This window comes from Felis catus, chromosome A1, assembly GCF_018350175.1.
Source record: "Felis catus isolate Fca126 chromosome A1, F.catus_Fca126_mat1.0, whole genome shotgun sequence".
In the NCBI taxonomy this organism is placed as follows: Eukaryota; Metazoa; Chordata; class Mammalia; order Carnivora; family Felidae; genus Felis; species Felis catus.
In genome coordinates, this window is record NC_058368.1 from 176,160,131 (window position 1) to 176,186,924 (window position 26,794).

A 26,794-nucleotide genomic window follows, 5' to 3' on the forward strand; every position below is an offset into this window, starting at 1 on the left:
GGGAATGCACAATGGTCCAGCCGCTTGGGAGCAGTGTGGCAGTGTCTTAAAAAACGAAGCATACTCATGATACCAGCAATCGTGCCCTTGGTATTTACCCAAAGAAGTGGAAAATTTATGTCCACATAAAAACCTGCACACAGGTATTTATAGCAACTTTATTCCTAATTGCCAAAACCTGGAAGGAACCAAGATGTCCTTCAATGTGTGAATGGATAAATAAACTATAAACTGTGGTGCATCCAGACAATGGGATGTTATTCATTCCTAAAAAGAAATAAACTATCGAGCCACAAAAAGACACGGAAGGACCTTGGATGCATATAACTAAGGGAAAGAAGCCAATCAGAAAAGGCTAAACACTACATGATTCCAACTCTATGACCTTCTGGAAAAGGCAAAACCATGGAGACAGTAAAAAGATCAGGGGTTGGGGGAGGAGGGGCGATTAGGAGGAGCCCAAGGGATTTTTAGGGCAGTGACACTATTCCGTATGATGCTGACACATGTCATCGTACAGTTGTCCAGACCCATAGAATGTACCACACAAAGAATGAACCCTAGAGTAGACTATGGACTTGGGTGATAATGATGTGTCAGTGTCAGCTCATCAGCCGTAACGAGTGTTCCACGCTGCTGTGGTATCTTGATAGTGGGAGAGGCTCCACATGTGTGTAGGGACAGGGGATATTTGGGAACTCTCTGTACCTTCTACTCAATTTTGCTGTGAACTTAAAACTGCCCTAAAACACAAAATTGTTGTTTTTAAAAAGTATTCCTTACTATAAAATTAACACACTTCATTGCAGCAAATTTAGAAAATGCAGAGGTAAAATTCACCCATGATGCCACTCAGAGAGAACCAGGCAACATCATCTTTCCCTTTCAATGATTTGTCATTTCTTAACTTTTCTTTTGTTAAGGAAACACACACACACACACACACACACACACACACACACACACACACACACAGGTATGTCCCTTCACCTAACAGTACGTCACGAATGTTTTTGAGAGTCTGGCTCCAGCATTCCTGATTTAAAATCCCAGTTCTGCCACTTACAGCTGTATCATCTTGGGCAGCTTTCTTAGCCTCTCTGTGCCTTATTTTCCTGAAGAGGACAATGGGGGTAATAATAGCACCTACGTCTTCAGCTGCAGGGAGGATCAAATTGGTTGTTTATATACATAAAGCACCCAGAACAGTGCCTGGCACATAGTAAGTGCCTATATTGTGTCCTCTACTTAACAGTCAATATTCTTGCATAACAAGACACCACTTTTTTTTAAATTTTTTTTTAACATTTATTTATTTTTGAGACAGAGAGAGACAGAGCATGAACAGGGGAGGGGCAGAGAGAGAGGGAGACACAGAATCGGAAGCAGGCTCCAGGCTCTGAGCCATCAGCCCAGAGCCCGACTCGGGGCTCGAACTCACCGCGAGATCGTGACAGGAGCTGAAGTCGGACGCTTAACCGACTGAGCCACCCAGGCGCCCCAAGACACCACTTTTATTAGCTGCAGCAAACAATTCTGTTGCTCAGATATGGCATAATTTAACTAGCCTCCTCTAACTCCAAATATTCGGGGCCCTTGTGTTTCTCTCATAACCAACACTGCGATGAACATCTTTACGGATACACTGAAGTAGAACCTCTAGACACTGTTTTAAAACTCGAGCCTGCCTGACGCCAAGTTGCCCTGGAGAACGTGGCACCAGCTAAAGGTGTTACTGAATGTGAATACGGTTTCATCTTTGCCCACCTGACAAGCAGCAAATGGCATTTCAGTGTTTTCCACTCCTCCTTCCAGCAGATAGAGGCATCCCCTGACCTGATCCTGGGGAGCGCCTTCCCGCGGCTCCAGGAGAGCTGGTCAGAGCCTAACCCAACCCCGCCCTGGATCCAAACCTGAGCCCTACCATCCTCGGACCCACTGGCATGCTTTAGCCACAATTTCTGTTTTTATTACCCCACCTTCTGTTTTGATAACTACCATGATCCACATCACACATTCTGCCTCAGTTATTTCCTCTCTGCTCCCCGGGGGGCTGCCTTGCCTGAACTCGGTGCCTGTGGTCCCCGCATGCTGGACGGGAGCCCTCTCCTAATTCATTCCACCCGTGCTGGGTCCACACCAGGTGATGGGTTGGGGGGCTCTCTGCCTCTTCACAAGCTCCCTCGAGGCATCTATTGTTTCCTTTTTTTTTTTTTTTAACGTTTATTTATTTTTGAGACAGAGAGAGACAGAGCATGAACGGGGGAGGAGCAGAGACAGAGGGAGACACAGAATCGGAAACAGGCTCCAGGCTCTGAGCCATCAGCCCAGAGCCCGACGCGGGGCTCGAACTCACGGACGGTGAGATCATGACCTGAGCCGAAGTCGGACGCTTAACCGACTGAGCCACCCAGGTGCCCCTATTGTTTCCTTTTCATTAAAATTTTTTTTTCTTGGTGCAATTGTGAATGGGATCAGTTTCTTTGTCTTTCTGTTGCTTCATTATTAGTATATAAGAATGCAACTGATTTCTGTACATTAATTTTGTATCCTGTGACTTTGCTGAATTCATGTATCAGTTCTAGCAGACTTTTGGTGGAGTCTATCGGGTTTTCCATGTATAGTATCATGTCATCTGCAAAAAGTGAAAGCTTGACTTCATCTTTGCCAATTTTGATGCCTTTGGTTTCCTTTTGTTGTCTGATTGCTGATGCTAGAACTTCCAACACCATGTTAAACAACAGCAGTGAGAGTGGACATCCCTGTCGTGTTCCTGATCTCAGGGGGAAAGCTCTCATTTTTCCTCATTGAGGATGACATTAGCTGTGGGCTTTTCATAAATGACTTTTGTGATGTTTAAGTATGTTCCTTCTATCCCGACTTTCTCAAGGGTTTTTATTAAGAAATAATGCTGAATTTTGTCAAATGCTTTTTCTGCATCGATTTACAGGATCATATGGTTCTTTTCTTTTCTTTTATTAATGTGATGTATCACATTGATTGATTTGCGAATGTTGAACCAGCCCTGCAGCCCAGGAATGAATCCCACTCGATCATGGTGAAAATTGCACCTGCATTCTTCTCGAAGCTAGAACAAGCAATCCTAAAATTTGTATGGAACCACAAAAGACCCCAAATAGCCAAAGTAATATTGAAGAAGACCAAAGCAGGAGGCATCACAATCCCAGACTTTAGCCTCTATTACAAAGCTATAATCATCGACACAGCATGGTACTGGCACAAAAACAGACACATAGACCAATGGAAGAGAATAGAGACTCCAGAATTGCATGCACAAAAGTATGGCCAACTAATCTTTGACAAAGCAGGAAAGAATATACAATGGAAAAGAGACAGTCTCTTTAACAAATAGTGCTAGGAGAACTGGACAGCAACATGCAGAAGAATTAAACTAGACCACTTTCTTACACCATTCACAAAAATAAACTCCAAATGGATAAAGGACCTGAATGTGAGACAGGAAACCATCAAAACCCTAGAGAAGAAAGCAGGAAAAAACCTCTCTGCCCTCAGCCGCAGCAATTTCTTACTTGACACATCTCCAAAGGCAAGGGAATTAAAAGCAAAGATGAACTATTGGGACCTCATGAAGATAAAAAGCTTCTGCACTGCAAAGGAAACAATCAACAAAACTAAAAGGCAACTGACGGAATGGGAAAAGTATTTGCAAATGACATATCAGACAAAGGGTTAGTATCCAAAATCTACAAAGACCTCACCAAACTCTACACCCAAAAAACAAATAATCCAGTGAAGAAATGCGCAGAAAACATGAATAGACACTTCTCTAAAGAAGACATCCAGATGGCCAACAGGCACGTGAAAAGATGCTCAACGTCGCTCCTCATCAGGGAAATACAAATCAAAACCACACTGAGATACCACCTCATGCCAGAGTGGCTAAAATGAACAAACCAGGAGATTATACATGCTAGAGAGGATGTGGAGAAAGGGGAAACCTCTTGCACTGTTGGTGGGAATGCAAACTGGTGCAGCTGCTCTGGAAAACAGTGTGGAGTTTTTAATTTTTAAAAAATTAAAAATAGATCTATTCTATGACCCAGCAATAGCACTGCTAGGAATTTACCCAAGGGATACAGGAGTGCTGATGCATAGGGGCACTTGTACCCCAATGTTTACAGCAGCACTTTCAACAATAGCCAGATTATGGAAAGAGCCTAAGTATCCATCAACTGATGAATGGATAAAGAAGATGTGGTTTATATACACAATGGAATACTATGTGGCAATGAGAAAGAATGAAATATGGCCTTTTGGAGCAACGTGGATGGAACTGGAGAGTGTTATGCTAAGTGAAATAAGTCATACAGAGAAAGACAGATACCATGTGTTTTCACTCTTATGTGGATCCTGAGAAACTTAACAGAAGACCATGGGGGAGGGTAAAGGGGAAAAAAAAGTTAGAGAGGGAGAGAGCCAAGCCATAAGAGACTCTTAAAAACTGAGAATAAACTGAGGGTTGATGGGGGCTGGGAGGGAAGGGGAGGGTGGGTGACAGGCATTGAGGAGGGCACCTGTTGGGATGAGCACTGGGTGTTGTATGGAAACCATTTGACAATAAATTTCATATTAAAAAAAAATTTTTTAAGTAATCTCAATACCCAATGTGGGGCTTGAACTCAAGACTCCAAGATCAAGAGTCACATGCTCTTCTGACTGAGCCAGCCAGGTGCACCATGTTTTTGTTTGTTTGTTTGTTTGTTTGTTTAATTGTGGTAAACTATACATAATAAAATTTTACCATTTTAACCATTTTTAAGTGTACAACTCAATGGCACTAAGCACACCTACAATGTCATAAAACAATGCATTTTTAGAACTTTTCATCATCAGAAACAGGAACTCTGAACCCACTGAGTAATCACTCCCCACTCATACTTACCCCAGCCCCTGGTCGTTTCTATTCTACATTCTGTCTCTATGAATTTGCCTCCTCTACATACCTTAAATAAGTGGAAACATATGGTATTTGTCTTTTTGTGGCTGGTTTATTTCACTTCGCATAAGGTTTGCCAGGTTCATCCATGTTGTAACTTGTTTCAGAATTTCATTCCTTTCTATGATTGAATAGGATCCCACTGCATGGATACGCGACATTTTGTTTACTCACTCGTGTGTGGATGGCCGCTTGGGTTGATTCCACTCTTTGACTATTGTGAATAATATAGCCATGAACAGGAGTATACAGCTACCTGTTGGAGCCCCTGCTTTCAATTCCTTTGGGTCTATACCTAGGAGTGGAATTGTTGGATCATATGGTGATTCTATATTTAACTCTTTGAGGATGTCATCACCATTTTACAGATAAGAAAACAAAGTCTCAGAAAGGTGGGAAGGCTGGCTCTACTCTGGAGTATGTGTAACCCAGGCCTGTCTCACTCTGAAACCCATGCTGTGTCCAACACTCTGTTGCCTCAGAGGTGAGATGTGGACAGATCTGGGGGCAGACATCAGAAGACCCAGCTGGGGGGCCCTCTAAACTATATCTCACATCTGTTCACTGTTTCCATTTCCATTTCCACGGCCCTGGGCCAAGCAACTACCTGGTCCCACTGGGATTCTAGCCACAGGCTCCATTATCCCTGCTCCCCTCTGCCTGCCTCTAGCCAACGGAATCCTGCAAAGACACAAATCAGATGGAATCACATCACTCCCCTATTTAAAGGTATTCAATGACTTCTCTTTAAATTTAGGGCAGAATTCTTGGGCCTGCTGCTCCAGCCCCTATCTGTTTCTCCTGTTTTCCCTAGCCCATCCCCTTCTTGCATGAGGTATACCAATCTGCAGTCTGTCTCCTGAACCAGAGAAACCCCTTCCTGCCTCAGGACCCTTGCCATGCTATTCTCTCTGCCATCAGCACCTCCCACATACCATTGTCTGACTGGCCCCTTCTCAACCTTCTGGTCTCCTGTTTAAGGATTAAGACTCCTCAGAGAGGCTTCTCTGGCCACCACATCCAGAAGAGTCCCTCCCCACCCTTCCAACTTCTTTTTCATATCTCCTATTTTGACAGTCCATGATTCCAGAAGAGCCCCTTCTCAGCCAAGAATGGGCATGTGTCCTTCAAGTCCAGCTCATGCAAAACAGGGGCCTAAACCTGCACAAAGTCACCTGGGCCACCAGCCACCATGGAGGAGGGCAGCTCCTGCCTCAATCTGGCTCGGATTCCGTGCCCCTCCCTGCCCCCTCCAAGCCAATTGGTTGTCTCAGAGGAGGAGGTTTCTGAAGTCCATTCTGACCTGGTCTCACCCCGTTTATACTCTTCAGGGCTCCTGTTGCCCTCAAGGACAATCAGGCACGTGAAGCTGCCAGGGCTTGCCTCTCTCCTTTCCCAGCCTCAGCCTGCGTCCTCTCACCCAGGCCCTAGACACGGCAACTTCAGAGGGTCTGCAATGTGCAAGTCCTTATACTGAGGCACAGGGAAGCAGACGTATCATTAAGGACCTGACCAGCCTAACACAAGTGTCCTACCTGCCTAGACCCATCCCCTGGTCCCCAACAAGGCCACCGGTAATCCTGCTAGTATCTTTGTGGGTTGCCTGACCAGCATTCTGATGAGATGGTGCAAATAAAATGCAAATCAAGAGCAAAATGAAAAGATAACTCTTGCAAAAGATGCAGGAGGTCATGAAGCTGAGGACCTTGGCATCAGAGAACCTCATGGACACCAGCTCAGTCCTGGACAATTGGGGGCTGGGAGGGAAGGAGAGCAAACAACTATCAACAAAGAGAGACAGGAGGCGCCTGGGTGGCTCCGTTGGTTAAGCCTCTGACTTTAGCTCAGGTCATGATCTCACGGTTCATGAGTTCGAGCCCCGTGTCGGGCTTTGTGCTGACAGCTCAGAGCCTGGAGCCTGCTTTGGATTCTGTCTCCCTCTCTGTCTGCCCCTCCCCTGCTCACACTCTGTCTGTCTCTCTTTCTGAAAAATAAACATTAAAAAAAATTTTTTTTAATTAAAAAAAAAAACACAAAGACAGGAAAATGCTGAGAGGGTCAGCTCCAAATGGGAGCAATTCAACACACCAGAAGGCAAAGACAGGCACTGGGGAAACCCGCCCAAGTTGTGGCCCGTGCTCTGAAGTCAAATGCAAAGTGAAGGATGTGGCGAACTTGGCCAGAATAAGTCCATCTTTCCCCAAATCAACATCTGATTCCATTTGGGTTTGCTGTAAGAATTAAAACAACTGTAGGGGCGCCTGGGTGGCTCAGTCGGTTAAGCGTCCGACTTCAGCTCAGGTCACGATCTCACAGTCCGTGAGTTCGAGCCCCGCGTCGGGCTCTGGGCTGATGGCTCAGAGCCTGGAGCCTGCTTCCGATTCTGTGTCTCCCTCTCTCTCTGCCCCTCCCCCACTCATGCTCTGTCTCTGTCTCAAAAATAAATAAACATTAAAAAAAAAAGAATTAAAACAACTGTCAATATAACAACTTTTGTTGACTATTAGATGAATTTATTTTCCTCATGTTTCATTTCTTCAAGACAAAGTCCCAAACTAATCTTTTTTTTTTTTTCTTTCAGAATTTGTTTTCAGTTTGGACTCCATTTATGTTAAATAGCCCTTTTTCTAGCATGAATTTTCCTTCAAGAATGATCACCCCACCCCAACCCACCCCCTGTTCTCACGGTATGGAAAACAGTACTTTCTCTTATATACACTTCCACTCTTATGTTTGAAGTTCCTCCTTCCTACCTGGTAAACTCCCACTCATCCATCAAGGTCCCTGTCATGTGGCCCACCCTTTCTGAGAAGCATTCCCTACTGTTACACAGATTTTGTAACGTGGTGGCTACTGTTGGAAATCTGATGCATCTCTATGCTCACAGTGCTTAATATAGAACACACTTCTTAGTAGGTGCTCACATATGAGGAAGGAAGGAAGGAAGGAAGGACACCTGCAGACTCATAATCTCCTGCATTTGTTTTCTGTAACAGAGCATTTATTCATCTTGTTGCAATTCTGTCTTGCTGCTAAATCACGGGCCCTCTAGGGAAAAGAGGTTCACCCTGTACAGAGCCTTCATCCCTGAAAGCGGAGGTTCACCCTGTACAGAGCCTTCATCCCTGAAAGCGTGTCATAAATGTGTACTGCCTGGATGAAAGTGGATTCATCAATTCTGACTTTCAACATAAAGAAATCCACTCCTGCTGATGGAATAAGAAATAGGACTGTCTGCATTTTACTCATCACCTTTTCCAACTTCCCTCCTCTGCTCCTCTCTGGCACCACTGAAATTCTTCCAGTACAAATTTATTAAACATGTGTAAGGCACTAGGGAACTCAACAGTGAGCAGTATCTCTGCCATCACTAATCTTTGGTTCTGGTGAGAAGGCTGACAATAAACGAACAAATACATGTATAGAGAGAGTCATTTGAGATTGTAGTACTGAGAAAAAATTCTGCTGGGTGATGTGACAGAGGGTGCTTTGGATGGGTGAGATAGGGTAAGGGACGGAGAGAGGTGTTTTAAGCATTGTGGTCTGGTAAGGCCACACGTTGGAAGTAACATTTTAGTTATGTTCTGAGTTTTTAGATGGAGCAGCCAGGGAAGAATCTGGAGAAGAGAGTTCAAGGCAGAGGGAGCAGCTTGTGCAAAGGCCCTGAGGTGGGAATTACTTTGGCATGTTTGAAAAACAAGCTGGTCGGAGCTTAGTGAGCACTTAGATGGTTGGCTCAGTGGATGGGTGGAGGAATATGATGTGGGCTTGGAGAAGTCAGCCTTGTGGACATAGGGCAGATTGGTCATAAGTCTCCACTGCTCTGTATGGCATTTATGTCTGTACATGAATTTCCCTGACCCTTGACTTTGGGCTTGCCCAGGGGAGTTGTTTTGATGAATGAGATGTTAACAGATAGGACACTGGCAGAGGTTTGACATATGCTTTCATGGTGGGGCTTACTATCTTGGGCTTCTGCCAGCCCACTGGTCCAAGGAGGATAAGAGACACCTGGAGCAGGCCTGGACCTAACCTAGAGCCTGGGCCAAGCCCACCCAACCTCAGTCAAACTACAGCCGACCCAAAGATGTTGGAAAAAACCTGACGGTTTTAAGCCACTGGATTGGTGGGAAGGGATTGTTTCACAGCATTATTTTGGGTATAGTTAACTCACATGAAGCCACTGTAGGAAGCTGGGATTTTATTTCAAGGGGCATGAGAAGCCAGCTGGATGAATGCTGCCTTAGATGGCCCTTAGCTCCGGTGTCTCTATGACAGATGTGGCAGTCACGAGGCTGGTTCACACACACTATCTTCCTGAGGGGCACATAACATGATTGCATTTCCCCACCACCTTAAAGTTAGCACGGCCATGTCACTTGTGAGCAGAAGTGATATTAACATGTCAATTCCAGATGAAAGCTTTAAGGGCCAGAACACTAGTCCATCTTTCATTTTTCCTCTGCCAGGGCAACCAGTAAAGCTCTCTAATTCCACCCACTTCTCTCCACTTCCACGGCTTCCAACCTGGTCCAGACTATCGTTCCTTCTCGCCTGCATGATCACAGTAGCCTCCCAACCAGTCTCCTCTTTTCCATTCCTGCCCCCTGTGTTAGACAGCATAACAGTCTCCCACAATGATGTCAATGAGGTTTATGGCCTAATCTCCAGAACTTGTGAAAATGTTACCTTATAAGGAAAAAAAAAAATCCTTTGCAGGTATGATTAGGTTGAGGGTCTTGAAATGGGCGGACTGGCGCCCAACTGTGTGGCCCACTGTCGTCCCAAGGGTCCTTACAAGAGGCAGGAGGCTTGGAGTCAAAGAAGGAAATGTGACAATCATGGCGGAGGTTGCGGTGAACGCACCTGGGGGAGGATGAAGGCAGGAAGCCTCCAGAAACCGGCAAAGGCAAGGAAAAGGCTCCCTAGAGCCTCTGGAAGGAACACAGCCCCCCTGCCACCTTGATTTGAGAGCTTCCAACTTCCAGGACTGTAAGATAATAAATCTGTATTGTTTGAAGCCGCTGAGTTTGTGATAATAGAAAACAAATCCACTTCCCTAGAGTCTCGTCTCCACACGGCAGAAGTTGGAGGCTGTCACTTCCCTGCACGAGACCCTCCACGGATTCCCCGTTGCCTGCAGGGGATCCCGAACTCCTTGTCTGGGCAATGAGACCTGTCCACCTCTCCAGCAGCGTCACTCGCTCCTGCAGGTGGCTTTCTCCGAGAGGGCCTTCCTGAGCCCTAGACTAAATTGAGTGCTTCCGTGTCCTCTATTTTAGCGCCCCTTATGACATCTGTTCCACACATTTGCAGATGCATTGCTTTGCTGTTGTCCCTTCTAGACCATCAGCACCATGGAGGGCAGGGACTATGCAATCACTGTCAGTACTCACTGAGCAATTACGAAGCATCAGGCTGCACTTGCAACATCACATTTAATCCTCAGAGTAACCCCGTAGACAGATTCCATCATTACCTTCCTGTTACGGACAAGGCCTGGAGTCTTAGTGAACAGAACATGGAGAGTAAGGGGCTGAGCCAGGACTGAACTCGGGACTCAGGCAGGCTTGGCCCAGAGCCCATTCTTGTATCCTCCAGACTCTACTGCTCCGTTTGGTTCACCCTGCCTGGAACACAGTAACTGCTCAGTAAATACATGGCAAACGGATGGATGTTCCCTGGAGGTGTGGTGCCTGGGCTGAGAACGGCGTGCCCTTATTGAAAGAGCGGCAGAGAGCACAGCTGCATCGTTGAAAATAAAACACACAAGACGACGAGACCAAATTGTTCGGGGCCATCGATGGCCTCACTGCCCATCTGTTCCCTGTGCCACCCTGTCCCCATTAAGCGTAAAGCTCAAGGAACTGTTAGAACAGAAACCTAGCCCCTCCTTAACAGTGTTTATAGATGAGGAGAGAGCCACCGGGCCTCCCGGGAGAATGATGGCTTTTGAACCTGACAGTGTTTCCCCACAAGGAAATGAACTGTTGGTCCTGCAGGAATCATCTTCAAAGCCAGAGAACCTGGTTTAAGCATGGCTTTTAGAAGAAGCTAATCATGCCCCTGACTCCCGCCAACCAGATGGCTGGGCCGCCTTCCCCTTGTGGAAGCGGGGGCCTGCTTCACACAGCTGTCCAAGCTGCGGGCTGAAATCAAGATGCTGGAATCCAGCCTCTGCTCTTTCATCCGCAGCCTCTGGGACCTGCGGTCCGGAGTCAAGTGTGGGGTGAGCCGCAGGGCCTGCGGCAGGCGAGGCCTCGCAAGCAATTAGCTCCCGTGCCCAGACACTTGCTCCTTTTTATGTTCCTAATCTCTTTACCAGAAACACTCTGGATTTTGTTCTGAGCTGGGCTAGGAGCATCGCCCTCCTCAGATGGCACTGGAAAGTCAGGTGTTTTCAATGCCAAAGCCGTCAGGCCGAGCTTTGTGGCCTCGTAGCACAGACAGACGGGGGTTAGAGGGCCAGAAGGGAAGAGAGACTACAGAGCACAACTGTGGGGGAACACCGGAAGCCAAGGGGTAGAAACCAGAACATTCTATCAGATGAAGAAAAGTCCTTGGACCTGTCAAATGTTGTTGATGTTGGGGGGGCAACCTGATGGGGTACCAGAAAGGGGTGGGGAGTGGCTATGGGGAGACACTTCTGTTATGGAGAGAAAATGCTTTCCCCTGCATTCTGATATGATGAACCTGGACCCAAATGTCTGTCTGTCACTAACACTGATCATCTCTGGTGGGATTATGTGTGTCTGTTTTCTTCCTTCTTTCTGAATTTTTAGGATGATCATGCATTTCCTTGAAAAACTGAAAAAACACTTTTTATGTTGAAAAACAAAACAAAGTCTGGCTGACCCTGCGAGGGTCCTCAGAACAACCCTAGCAAGTGCTCAACACTTGGTGAACGTCTTTCCTTGAGGGCCACGGCCAGCTCCTGAGCCAGGGGGACCCCTGCTCCAGCCCCGCCTCTCAGAGCTGTTTGTGGAGTAACGGCCTGCCTGTCACAACTGTCCCAAACAGCCAGACACCGAGCTTAGAGTCCAGGCCAGCCCTTGGCATTTAGCCTGTCTTATCCTCCAACGAGGACAAAAAGACTGAGCAGGCGGGCTTGTGAGCAATAAGTAGCCCGATGTGTGTGCAAACACTGAGCCAGTATCTAGCAAACACAAGACAACCAAAGGTAATGAAAGATGGCTGGCTGAACTGGAAACCGCCAGCGCAGCCAACCCCAGCCCTGACGCCTCACCTTCTCCGTTTCTCCCACGGCCACTCACCCTGGCGCTCGGGTGCTTATTTACTTTACATGTTCCCCAAGTTCACTTTAAGTGACTCACTGCTTTTACTTGCCTAATCCTCAACAATACCTGTGAAACCACAGCTTTGATATGCCAGTTCCATTTCCCAAAGGTACGTGGAAGTCAGTACAAAATTACTGACAACTAAAATGTTTTCTGTGCACCATCTAAAACTGCCTTTCATGGGGGTACCTGGATGGCTCATTCGCTTAAACGTCTGTCTTCGGCTCAGGTCACGATCTCAAGGTTTGTGAGTTTGAGCCCCACATTGGGCTCTTGCTGTCAGCACACAGCCCGCTTCAGAGCCTCTGTGCCCCGCCCCCCGCCCCTTCCCTTCCCCTCAAAAATAAATAAACGCATCAAAAAATACAATGAAATTGTCTTTCATGGCCCCAGGGTCCTGTGCCCCACATTGTGGGAGCCACACCGTGGGAAATGCTGCCCTACCCACACCGAGCTCCTGTGAAGCGTCCAAACTGGGTTGCTGATGTTCTAGGTGGGCTGCAGCACATCAGGGATGAGGCTCCTGAGAGAGGTCGCTCTCTGCGGGGCCAGCACCCCCCACCCCGCACCCACCTTCCCAAGCCCCCACCGCAGAGCCAGCCGGAGGGCCTCCCAAAGCACAGCCAGATGCAAGCCAGGGAAGGGGGGGTGGTCCACTTCCCCGCTGGCGGTGGCCTTGGGCTCTGGCCTGCCCTTCTCTGTGCCCACAGTCACCACCTTAGTCAGGCTCCATTGCCTTCTACCAGCCTGGGCCACCGACCCTGTCTCTCACTCTCCAATCCATTCTCCACACAGATCTCTCCCCACAACGTCCTCATTCGAAATTCCATCATGCTCTCCAGTCACTAGAGTTGTTGAGGTTGTAAACTGGAATGTTTTGCCCAGGCAGGGTTCTCTCTCTCTCTCTCTTCTAAAATGAGCACAATGAATGTGATTTTCATGAATATTGATGTAATGCCTTTAAAGATTATTCTAGGAGCTCGGAAAGTAACTCCTTGGCAGTTCCTCCTTACCGTAACGGTGTGACAGCGACGCTGAAGACAGGCTCTGTGCTGCTCCAGACTATCTTCTCTTTGTCCCACGTCTCATGGCCCCAGGTGGTCTCATGTTACTGGCCTTGTGCTACCGTTTGGAGGTGCTGCAGAGCTGAAGGACTGTCCATCCGACCAAGCTCTTCCCCTGTGAGGTCTCTCAGCTGGCTGCTCTCTCAGGAGGCTCTGGGCTCCTCTCCTCTGCTACACAGATGGTGCCAAACTTTTTTTTAATGTTTATTTATTTTTGAGAGAGAGAGAGAGAGAGAGAGAGAGAGAGAGAGAGAGAGAGAGAGCGCACAAGCAGGGGAGGGAGAGAGAGAGAGGGGGAGACACAGAATCTGAAGCAGGCTCCAAGCTGTCAACTCAGAGCCCGACGTGGGGCTTGGACCCACGAACCGTGAGATCATGACCTGAGCCGAAATCGGATGCTTGACCGACTGAGCCACCCAGGCGCCCCCAAATGTTGTGCACTTTAACAATTCAGATTATTAAATTTGAAAAGTGGAGTTATCCAGCCATGGGCGCTCATGTTCCCACGTGGCAGCCACGAGGAGAGGCCAGGTGGCAGCTGCCCCTTGACTGAAGCATCTGCTCTCCAATTCACCACAGTCCTCACCACCCCCTATCGTTCCCCAACAATGAGGCGGCACCAGCTGTTTCTCTTACGGCGGCGTTGAGGAGAGAGAAAGCTTTCTTATGTCCCTGTCTTGCAAAATTGGAAAAACTAAAGCTAGGCGGCGAGGATCCTGTATTTCAAACAGGAAAGAAGGTATTTTTTGGTGAAAAGAAGCACCCAGTCTGCCTTCCTCATCTGCATGGCTTGCTTGGCCTCTATCAGTCGTCGAGTTTGTATCCGCTGTTCTGGGGAGAGAACTAAACCTCTCTGCAGGGTATAATGAAGTTAGGATAAAAGGCGGCTATAATAAGGCACCCCCAAACTAGAATGGCTTCAGCAAATTACAAGTTTATCTCTCTTTCATGCAAAGTTTGTTCCAACTTATGATTTGATGGTGTTGGGAATCTGGGCTCTTTCTATCCTGTTCTGTAATTTGTTCTCAATATGCAACAGCTACCTCATGGTCTGAGATGGCCCCACCATCCCAGCTGCATCCCAGCCAGGGGGATGAGGGAAAAGTAGAGAGGGGCACAATCTGTAAGTTTCACTTAGAACATTCACTCTTGTCCTGCTATCTGAAAATAGTTGCCTCGCCACACCTACCTAGCTGCGAGGGAGGTTGCCAAATGTAGGTAAGCTGATGTCTATGTTCGTGCCTACCTAAAAATTGTTACAATACAAAGAGGAGGGAATGAGCAGTCTCTGTCATCTAATCGCCCTGCTCATCCCTCCAGCCTCATGTCCCACCTGTATGCCTCAGAAATTTGCCCTCCCATGATCCGTCACTCCCCTGTGCCCTTTGTGTACACCCTTCCCTCTGTCTGGAATGCCCTCCCTAGACTGACTCCCTGGTAAGTCTTCCTCATTCTTCAAATCTAAGGCAAAGTATGCCTCCCCTATCACGCCTCTGCCACCTGCCCCAGCTAAGCTCAACATTCTCTCTTGGGTTCATTTTATAGTTTGTAGGAGCCGATGCCAGACTGCCTAGGCTATGTTTCACCCTCTGTACCTGCCCTCTCCTTCTTCCCTTCCTCCCTTCCCCTCCCTTCTGCCCAGGACTGGGTAAAATATACATCTGGTGAGCTAGGTAGGCCATTGGAGTTCAGGGGCCCTCTCTAAGGGTGTCTCATCTAAGGGTCTTGTCAACCTTACTGGATATCTGCAGAGTATCCTCACCCTGAATCTACAGGAAAGGCTCCTGAGGGCTATGGTCAGCTGGGGTTTCTCTCCAGATGGGCCTTGGCCGGCATAGGGATGGTCCCATCCCTAAATGGCATCCACCCCAACCCAGCCCAACAATCCCCATCCTCTTATCTCCACTGAGCCCAGTACTGGGTGGGGGGACTGACCACATCCTACAGCCACAGGCAAGCAGGGCCCATGGGATGCATAAGGATCTGTTGTCTGGGGGAGGACACAGGGAGGTACAGGGAGGCCTTCTTCTGGAAAGGACCATGGGGTAGTAGCAAAAGCACTGGTTTTAGCACCCACCGACCTATGTTATTATCCTATGATGCTCTAGCGTCATGAAACAACCTCTTGATTTCCCTGTCAAATGGGACTAATAAAGTCCCACGTGCCATGCTGCTGGGAGTATAAAAATGGGATAATACAGGTTCTCAACAAACATCAGTTCCCTTCCCCACTTTCCATGGGTCTCTGTCTCAAGCGGGAGACTGGGCCTAACTAAGGTAGTTTCAGTCCTGGGCCCCAAAGCTGAGATTCCTCGTGGACAATCCCAACTGGGTAGAATTGGAAGTCGGGTTGCAGTGTAGGTCGAGGACAGGCTTTGGGCACAGAGAGTCCGACTGCTGCTCTTGAGCTGTAGGATCTTGGTCAAGACACTTCATTCTGTTGTATCTCGGGTTCCTGTGCGTCACTGGGGCAATGAGGTCCTGCCTGTGGGAGCGCTTACTGAGAAACACTAGTTAAAGGGCTTGTAAATCACTGAGTGGGGTTTACATCACGTGGTTTGAACAGACAGATATGATAACATTTTCTGTATCTGTTCACGGGCTAGCAGCTGGCTAGCATGACTGTTCCTTGTAAGAGGGTTTGCCGAGGGCATAGGTCTGCTCTGCTGTCACTGTCCCTGGTCACCTTGGCCACCACACCAGAAAGGAAAGGTATGAGGGCAAGACAGGTCTGGAAAGGGGTGAGTTATCAAGCCTTGCTGGGTCATATTTGACCAGCACACAATTGGAAAGGAGGGAGCCAGGGTGGGCTGCTGCCTGCTTTCATGCTGTCCTGTATTTCCCACCCACCGGTCCATTCACGGCACTAGGCGTGTGCTGATCCCTGCCCAGCACCTCCCTGGCTCCCAGGGGTGCCATTATCACGGCACAAAGGTACCCCTCTCCTAGAAGGAACAGGCAGCAATTTTGCATTCGGGTTGAAACCTCCGCAAATCAATTTTCAAATGCTTTCTATGTGACAGCCTATGGCTGCGCCCGCCTCCTTGGTCCCCTCAATTTCCATCTCTGCCCCTCCACAGTGATTCAAAGGGAGCTTTCTGAAACCCCTTTTTCCCCTCCAGTGAATCACTATTCATTTATTCATTCATGTGTGCACTCAGTATTTGTTGAGACATTGTGCTGGGGCTGGGGAAAGAAGAGTTAATAAGATATATGAGGACCCTGTCCTTCTTGGAGCTTCTAGTGAATAAAATAATGACATGTGGTAGTAAGTGTTGCCCTATGAAGAGATGTGCCAAAAGGCAAGAAAAGGGGTTACCTCTACACGGGATGGTAAGCCCATGGGAGAGCCGATGCATTAGGGTGCCTGAGAAGTCCTCCCAGATGGGTGCTCCACTGGTCACCTGGTGAACCCCTCAGACTGGGTTCTCATCCTCATCCTGCTGGCTCAGAGGGCTTTTCATCAGCATCCTGGGAGTAGGTCCTTATCTTGGGGTGGACTTATGTTATCCAAGCTGTTATAGGTTGAATTGTGTCGTCCCCCCCATCCCCCATAAAGATATGCGAAGTCCTGATACCCAGTACCTCAGAATGTGGCCTTATTTGAAAATAGGGCCATTCCTGATGTAATTAATTAAGGTGAAGTCATTAGGGGAGGCCATAAGGCAGTATGATTGGTCTCCTTATTAAAAGGGTAAATTGGACACAGAGACAGATGTGCACAGAGGGAAGACCATGAAGACATAGAGGGAGAGGATGATCATGTGGTGGTGTAGGCCAAGACTGGAGTGATGCATCTACAAGCCAAGGAACATCAGAGATTGTTGGTAACTACCAGAAGCTAGAAGAAGCAAGGGAGGATTCTCCCCTCGAGCTGTCAGAGGGACCACGGACCTGTCAACACTTTGATCCCAGACTTCTAGCCTCTAGAATTGTATGACAATAATTGTCTATTGTTTTAAGCCATCCACTCATGTACCAAGTTCTTAGTGAGCAACTATTATGTGCAGACACCATGCTAGGTCCTAGGGACACATGTGGAGGCCTGGAGGCCCAGGGGTAGGGGTAGGGGTGAAGAGCCTGGGCGGGAGGTGACAGGACCAGGGCACCACCATCATGGAGAGGCATTTGTGGGGGAGGCTGGAACCAGAGCAGGGAAGGTGAGGACCCACCCCTCCCTGATGGACAGAGCTGGGGGGTACTGTGAGGTGAGGCCTCAGGGGCAGCCCTTTCCTATCCTCCTGGCTGAAGTGATCACAAGGTTGTTTCTCTAGGTGAGCGCCACACAACAGATGAGGCTTCTGCTTCAAAAAAGCATCTACAGTCCCCTCTAATAGTTGGGCCTCCCTGAGATTGCCCCAGATGATGCTGGTTGGAGCTTACAGTGTGCTCCAACTCTTGGTTCACGTTGACCAAGGTGTTACTGGTTTAATCCAAATGTCACAAAGGCCTCACCCCAGCGCCATCAGGTGGGTGCTTTTCGCCAGGTACGGTGTTTTTACTGGCCCCCCCCCACTCCCTCATTAGGCCCCACGCTCACATTCTTACTTCATGCCTTGCCCAAGTGGAAGCATCTGAGGTTAAGATCTCTGTCTTACTCAGGTTATCGGTAATGTTCCAGTTATCTGATACTATGTGGCAAACCACCCCAAAACAACAGAACAACTGTTTAACTCTTCTATTGGCCAAGAATCCAGATGAGGCATAGTGTGGATGATTTGTCTCCCCTCCATGGTGTCTGGGGTCCCAGCTGGGAAGACTGCAATGGCTGGGGGCTCGGATTACCTGGAGCCTTTTTTACTCACTTATCTGGCACCTACGCTGGGATGACCCCAAGATTGACCGCAACTTGAACTGACAGCCCAAGCATCTACGCTGGCTTCTCCATGTGGATTGGGAGCCTCACACCATATTGGCCTCAGGAGAGTTGAACTTCTTACACGGCAGCTCAGTTTTCCAAGGGCAAGGGTTCAGGAGAACGAGGTTTGGCTGTATGGCCTTTCCTCACTTAACCTTGGAAGTCACAGAGAATCACCTCCGCTGTACTCCATTCATCAAAAGAGTCCCAAGCCCTTGCAGTTTTGAGAGGAAGGGCATGGAGTTTATGGACAGAGACATAGACTCCTCCTCCAAAAGAGAAGTGCCAACAAATCTGTGGCTGTATTTCAAAACTACCACGGTCAATTACAGCCACGAGGTAGGAAACTAGATTTCCCTCAGGCTTAGGTTTTGGGGTATGCCTCACTTGACTGACACCTGGCCCTCCACTCAAGCACAGAATGAGGTTCAAATCCCTTGGCATGAAAATCTAAGTCCTTCATAGCCGGTCCCAGCCTGCATTCCAGCCTTCTCCTCTGGCCATCTGAGCTTTCCTTGAACCGGCTGAATATGCTCACGTAAGGTGCCACTTGCTGGCCGACTGAGTGGGCCAGAGGACCCGTGACCCCCCCTAGAGGGACACAACTTTCCAACTCCTCAAGGTGCTGTTGAGCCTGGCGGCACCCCTGGGTTATTCCTCCAGAGGCTCGGAGCTACCCCAGGGGATGCTGAAACTCATCTGGAGCCCTGGATTCTTGGCCTGAGGATGCTGTCCCCTGTCCTCCGCTAATGAGTCAGCCATCTGTTTTCCTTCCCTGAACTCTGCTCTGCTGGAAGCTGCACAGACACCCCAGCTGGGGCTTCAAAGCCAGGTGGTTTGAGTGGCCCTAAGCATGGGAATCGGAGCTGCTTGTGATTCTCTAGAGTTCCCGCCCCAACTCATAACTATTCACAGGGCACGGACAGCTGAGCTCTGTTTCCTTGAAAGGGCCGCCTTTGAAGCCAGTGATGGGGGCCTTGGACAGCCTCCCACGTGAGCACTGCACCCGGTGAGGGGAAGACAGGGGTCATGGGGGCCACACCTGGAGGGGCCACTCTGTTAAAAGGACCCACGGCCATGGCCAGGAAGGCGAGAAGTGAGACAGAAGGGATGCACTTCCGCCAGGTGACCTCTGGTCCCCAACCAAATGGATGACTGTGAGGACTGAGAGTCTAGGAATTAAAGCCACATCTCACTTCAGTTGACGAGCTGCAGCCTGGTCTTTACTGGGGGGGGGGGGGGGGGGAACAGACACGTCAAATTCACAAGCACATAAGGTACATGATACTCTGCACTTGGACTTGTGCCCCTGCACAGTACTTAGCGAGTCAAGCACAAGTAAACTGAACCTGAGTCCAGCAAGAAGCCTTTTTTTTTTTAAGTATTAAAAAAAAAAAGTATTATCTGTATTAATTCCTAATGTTTAAGGTTTTTAAAAACTTTGGAAATAATTAGAGACTCCCAGGAAGTTGCAAAAATAGTACACAGGATTCCACGGACCCTTCAGCCAGCCCTCCCCCTGTGGTAACATCTTCTAGAGCAATAGCCCAACATCACAAGGAGACTGATGTGGACATAGTACGGTTAACTAGACCGCCGACCTTCCTCCGCACTGGTTTTTACGTGTTCACTTGTGTGTGTGTGTGTGTGTGTTTCTGTGTAATTTTATCCCATGGATAGACTGGTGTAACCACCACGGTCATCAAGACATGGACCCTTTCCATCCCCACCTAGGAATCCCCTCACGTTACCTCTTCACAGCCAAAACTCCCTCCACCCGTCCCCTGGCAGCCTCTAATCTGGTCTCCACCTCTGTAGTTTTGTCATTTTGAGAATGTTCCATAAATGGACTCATAGGGCATGCAGCCTTTGACACTGGCTTTCTTCACTAAGCATCATTCCCACAACGCCCATCCAGGTCGTTGCACATATGGACAGTTTGCCCCCCGTTACTGCTGAGTAGTGTTCTAGTGTAAAGATGCACCAGAATTTGATCAGCCATTCACCAGCTGGAGGACATTGGAGTTGTTTCTGGTTTGGGGGCTATTAAATCCACTGTGAACACTTGTCTGTGGGTTTCTGTGTGGATATAAACTTCCACTTCTCTGGGATAAATGCCCAAGTGAACATGTCGTCTTAAGCTTCTCTGTTATCTGGCGCACGTCTCCCAAGGAGTTCCAATCTGCAAAGACTTTGGATTTTGTGTTCTAACACACCATACAGTTAGTCATTTTTCTGAAGGGAAATCATCTTGTTCTCACACGGCTTTTGGAAATGGGGCTCCTTCCATATAGAATTTGCATATGCGAGAATATTTACGTGTCAGTTTTATTCAAGGGATAATCATGCTATTCTCATAACCAATTTGAAAAGTAGAAAAGAGACAGGCATTGTGCCTCCATTCTACACGCAATGACATGGAAGTCCATGCTTGACGTGGTTTTGTTTTTCATTTTACTGGTGGACTAGCTGTGGGCTTTTCAGTAGGAGCCTGAGATGGGTACAGAGGAGAAAATGAAAATAGTGTGCTGGGTCTGGACTAGAAAGTGATGACAGTAAGGATGATCCAAGCTTCTGGATTCCTAGTTGTCAGACTTTTTAAAGAAATACTTCACACATACCAAAGGGTAGAAAGTTGTTTTACCAAGATGGTAATGTTGCTATGGCAACACAAGAGGGGTTTCAGACCTGTCTCTATGGGGCTTAGTGAAAACATTCACCACACTTTCATAATATGTAACTGATTTAGAAATAAATTACGAAGAGCAGGAAACCTATTTAATAGGAAATTTGAATGAAATATTTTTAAAAATCTGAATGAGAATTTCCTTCCATGAATGTAACTTTTGTGTCAGGCTTTAGGCTCACGGCCACCTGCAATCTTTGCTTTAATGACGAATGCTTCAAATTCTTAATAGTCACCATTGCTAAGAAATTTTGCTTTCACAGGGTGCCTGGGTGGCTCAGTCCGGCTCTTGATCTCAGCTCGGGTCAGGGTCATGATTTCACAGTTTGTGAGATTGAGCCCCCAGTGGTGCTCTGTACTGACAGGGCAGAGCCTGCTTGGGATTCTCTCTCCCACTCTCTGCCCCTCCCCACTCATAAGCATGCCCACACATGTGCTCTCTCAAAATAAATAAACTTAAAAATATTATTAAAAAAAACAAAAAACAACAAATTTTGCTTTCATAAGTAGTTAAAAAAAAGTTTAGAAAAATTTTTTTGCCATCTCTAAAAATTTACAACGGTCAAAACTACGTTTAAAGAACCTCTCTTTTCTTTCACTTGGCAATCATAAGTGTACGAACTTCTTGGGACTTTGAATCCGGTCACATTTCTTCATACTAAGTGTTTCTGTGGAAGTGAGGGCCTCATGACTAGTCAGAGGTAAAGACAAAGGAGGTGGGAAGGAGGTTGAGTTTCTGCCTTGGGCACTGGGGGCCCCCCAACAAAGGTGGGGAAGTTATGAGATGGTAATTAGGTTGCAACCCAAACAGGAAACACCACTGGGGTTGGTAAAGCTTTTGACACCCAGTTTCTTTATTCTTGGTCAGTGGTCAGATTTAAGCACTCATCCCTGTGGTCAAGTAGGGCTTGGTCTTGGGGCAGAAACCCGTCGTAAGCCAAGGGTCAGGCTTAACATCAATAAGGGCCAAATCCCAGACTTTGGGACAACGTTAATCCCAGCTCTGGGTTAAGACCAGTCCACAGTTAACTGAACAACTGGTGGTAAAAGTAAGCCACGAGGCCTACGGGGCTTGGGCCTTCGCAGGGAGCAGTCCGGATAAAAACTGTTCTTCTTCAGGCCATGCTGATGTGGAGGGCCCTTGTTCGGAAGCTTCTTTGGGAAGGGGGTTGGCCTGCCAGTTCCTTCCCTCTTCATTTCTCCCTCCTCTAATATGCAGGGGCTGTATGAGTAAGGACCCTTTCAGTTGCAAGTGACAGAACCCAAAGTAAAATAAGTTAATTTTTGGATGACCTACATAGGGAGACTAGAAATACAGCTGGTTTCAGGCATGGCTAGATCCTGGGGTCTTAAATTATGTCAATAGGATGCTGTCTCTCTGTCCCTCTGACTCTCAGCTCTCTTCTTGAACAGGATCCCCCAAAGATAGTAACTCCAGGATCCTTTCCTATGAGTTTAGCAATCCCAGAAATCTTAGCAATCTCCAGAATTCTTTCTGGATAATTCTAGCAAATATCTGAGGACTGATGTTTGGTGGCCTGGCTTTGGTTATATGAGACAATCACTTAGCTAATCTGACCCTCACTGTCCAGGTCACATCTCCAACCCTGGCATCAAGGGTTGGGTGAGCTCCACCCTAACCATGTGGACTGAGAGTGAAGAAGGGTAGTTCCCCAAAGAAAAACTGGCAGGGGTGGGGTATTCCCAGATGAAGGGAAATAGATGTGGGAGAGGCAGACACAGCAGATGCCCACCACAGGGCATTTGCTTCTCAACGCTGAGGCCGAGGGAGAGAGACATCCCTTTCCTGCCCAAAGGAAAAGAGTGTGGGTCCTTCCCCCAGACTATTCCCTACTACAACCAAATAACCTCATCTGTGCTTAGCTATACCTACTTCCCCAGTCCCTAAGGAAAGGAGGGAAATACTCCTGGTTACCTGGGGAGCCCCCCCAACCCCCTGCTTAAACTCCGTTCTGTTTCTACAAGTTACATCACTGCAAGAACACTAGAGAAGAAAGCAATGTTATGTGTGTTAAAATACACAAAGAAACACATTAACCTTGTGAGGGGACTCTTTTAAGTTAGAAGGATCTGGGTGAATTTTGGTTAGAAGATTGATAAAATTCTGGATCACTAATACTATCTGCTCAAAAGTACCTCTGCTATTTGCTTTTCAGTTTTTGGTTTAGAAAATGGTTAATAATTTGGTTTCAGTTGCTGCCACATTGCTCGTAGGCCCTGGGATTACACAACCACATTTGTTCCTGAGAGTAGCTGATGACAATACCTATACTTGCTGGATAAAGAGTTTGAAGTCAGCACGACGCTGAGGAACATGAGCAGTGCGACTGAAAGATGGAAATAAATATTACCCCTGAAAGCTCACCTTCCTATGTAAATCCATTTTCCAGAAGGAAGATGTTTGCAATCTCTTTTCCAAGCTGGGGGCGAGTCAATGCCCTAGATGGGAGGAAGCTGAAGGCTCCAGGAAATGCTTTTCTACCTGGGAAAGACAAATGTTGAGGTTGCAAACCTTAGAATGGCTTGCCGAACAAGTTCACTGTGCCCGGCTTCCAACCTGCTCGGCACAGGAAACTCCAGAGGTCAAAAACCTACCATTCTGGGGGCTCCTGGGTTATTAGTTAAGTTTCTGACTCTTGGTTTCGGCTCAGGTCATGATCTCACAATTTGTGAGTTCAAGCCCCAGGTCAGGCTCTGTGCTGACAGCACGGAGCCTGCTTGGCATTCTCTCTCTCCCTCTCTGTCCTTCCCTTGCTTGCTCTCTTTCTCTCTCAAAATAAGTAAATAAACTTTAAAAAAAAAAAAAAAAAAAGAAACCTACCATCCAAAAACCTGCAAACAACCTAAATGCCCAAAAATGGAGAGGGGTCAAATCATCAGGTTCATTCACTTACTCAGGAAATATTTATTTACATAATTTTACATATTATTTACATAATACGCCTATTACGTGCTGGGGATTATTTTGGCTAGTAGGGTTTTCAGGTAAAATTTTTTTTCTTCTTTAGACTTTGTTGCTTTTTTCCAAATTTTCGCAGATGAACCTGTACCACTTTTTACCATCAGATGAATCACTTTACCATCACAAGATGAGTGTTCATCCAACGAGGACAAAATCAACCAAAGGAACCGATGTTGCGAGGGAAGCAGATCTGGCAGCACTTTCCAGGTAATAACTGCTGCCTAACAAATCGCCCCAGACACAGCGGCGGAAAACAACAGCATTCGCCCACTGTTATTTCCTCTCGGGGTTCCGGGGATCCGTGGGGTTCAGCCAGGTGTTTCCTCCTTGGGGCCTCTCACGCAGGTGCAGTGAGATGGTGGCTGGTGCCGGAGTCATTTCGAAGCCTTCGCCACGCACATGCCTGGCATCTGATGCTGGCTGTCAGCAGGGACCTCAGCTGGGCTGGAACACTAGCAAATGGCCTCCCTGTTTGGCCTTGGCTTCTTCACAGCATGGTGGCTGGGTTCTAAGGGTGAGTGTCCCCAGAGAGCCAGATGGATGCTATGTTGCCTTATATTGTCACATCTGAGACGTGACACAGCCACACTGCCACTGCAGTGTACTGTTAGAAGCACATGGTGACAGTCAGTCCATATTCAAGAGGTGAGGACTTAAGACTATACCTCTTGATGAAAAGAATGTCAAGAAATTTGCAAACATCTTTTAAAGTGATCACACAGGGGTTTCCTGAACCAAAGTTCCCAGAACCTCTGCAATGCTCCAATACCACCAGCCATCCTACCCACCACCCCATGAGTCTCTGTCTTTTTCATCTCCTCAGCACCCCTAACCCCACCTTGAACCCTCATGAAAGAGAAACCAGAGACAGCAGATGTCTCCACGTGTGCACATACTCCCTCAAAGTGTTCTTAGAGCAGAACCTGAACCCCCTTCCCAAGGTGAACCCTCTCTTTTCACTTCCTCCATGACCTTGTGTACCTTCCTCTCCATTCACCCTCATATTCTTGAAATGTGCTAAGTTTCTTCACCTTAAATAAGCCCAGCCCTCAGAGCCTAGGGTAAGGAGACCATCCAGAAAGTTATTCCAATAAACTAGGCAAAGCCCAATTGTGGCAGTAGGAAAAGGGAGAGACAAAGGAAATTTCACTTTGGTAAAGAAGGGTCATGCCCTTGGAGGTGATAATATGGGGGCAAGCGAGGGAGTTTTTAAACATGACTGTGAGGCTTCCGGTGTCTGTGTTCCCTAGTATCCTTCCCTAGTATCTTTCTTCCTAGATGGGAGAAAGTTCTCTCCGTCTTCTTAAATGCCAGAGCAGCGAGTGGTCACGTGTCCTGCCAAGAAAAGGCTGAGGGGGTGAAGCCTTCCAGAGAAGAGCAGAGACGGGAGGCAGCAGGGGCAGAGTGCTTGGGCTCAGGACTTGTTCAGGACTCAGTCCCAGAGCTGTCCAGGCTCTGACAGCTCACCTTCACATCTGGAGGCACTCCACTGGGGTCCCAGGAAATCCACCCTCGCCATTAAAACAATTTTTTGTGTGCGGTAAAATACACATAACATAAAATTTATCATTTTGACTTTTTCAGTATATAATTCAGTGGCATTAAGCACATTCACACCATTGTATGACTATCGCCACCATCCATCTCCAGAACTTTTCCCAAATTGAATCCTCCTAAATTGAAACTCTGTCCCCATTAAACTGTAACTCCCTACTGTCCCTTCTCATTTTTCCCCCACTCCCACCCCACCCCGCCCACAGCCCCACCCTTCTACTTTGTTTCTATGACTTTCGGAAAGGTACCTCCTGTAAGTGAGCTCATACAATATTTGTCCTCTCATGTCTGGCTTATTTCCCTTAGTATAATGTCTTCAAAGTATGTCATCCGCGTAGCACGTGGCAGAATTTCATTCCTTTTTAAGGCCTAGTAATATTCCATTGTATGTATTACCACATTTTGTTTATCCATTCCTCCATCGGTGGGCCACTTGGGTTATTTCCACCTGTACGTTACCGTGAATAATGCTGCTATGAACATGGTTGTGCAAGTCCATTATCCAGTTCGGATAAACAGACCGTGACACACCCATATAATGGAATCGTACCCAACAACAAAAAGAAATGAACTATCGACACATTTGACAACACAAATGAACTTCAAAATGTTATAAGAGGTAAAGAAGCCAATAGCCACATCCCCCACGTAGTATATATGATAGGATCCATTCATGTAACATGATGAAAAGTACAAACTAGTCTACCGTGATCGAAAGCAGATCAGCGGTCATCTGGACAAAGTGCGGGAGCAGTGGGGGGGCAGTGCCGGCCAACAGGTGACAAAGGGTCACGTGTTCGCTTTGGCAGCACCTGCATTAAAGATTACAAAGGAAAAAAAAATAATAAAGATTACAAAGGTCACCAGAACGCTTTTGGGGGTCATGGATATTACCTGGATTGTGGTGGTACACACATCAAAATGCAGCAAATGGTACAGTTTAATTATGTGTAGTTTATTATAAATTGTATCATCATCAATTATTTTTAAAGTAAAAAAAAAAGTGAACAGGCTATACCAGATAATCCTGTATTTGTTGAAGGTACAAAAGAAGAAAGAAAAAAAGACATAGAACGCCCTCCCAAATGTTTCCAGCAATTCTCTCTAGATGGGTTTATAAATTCCTGTCTTTGGGAGGGGGAGTTTGCATGGGTTAAATATGTTTTCTAATTTCACTGCAATTAATATGTAATACTTTCATAAAGGGGAATCCTCTGGCCCAAGTATGCTTCCTCCTACAAAGGAAGTAACCCAACCTTCATAAAGCCTACTGCATGTGCACCACTGTGCTAGCTGAAAGGCAGCTGGAACCACCCCCTCCCATATTTGGCTCTGCTGTTGGTCAAAGAGGGGCTGACTCCCCCCCAATGTTG

At 47.3% G+C, this 26,794-nt stretch overlaps 1 protein-coding gene across 1 annotated transcript in view; it reads right to left on the minus strand.

Annotated features, from left to right (window-relative positions):
* Positions 1-13,330: 13,330 nt before the first annotated feature.
* BNIP1 (BCL2 interacting protein 1) overlaps positions 13,331-26,794 on the minus strand; it is a 33,847-nt gene continuing 20,383 nt past the window's right edge. The window contains exons 6-7 of the mRNA XM_045035386.1: positions 23,271-23,387; positions 13,331-13,511 (exon numbers count right to left, since the gene is read on the minus strand). Coding sequence (XP_044891321.1) covers positions 23,275-23,387 — 113 coding nt within the window. The 3' untranslated portion in view covers positions 13,331-13,511; positions 23,271-23,274. The remainder of the gene's footprint in view (positions 13,512-23,270; positions 23,388-26,794) is intronic.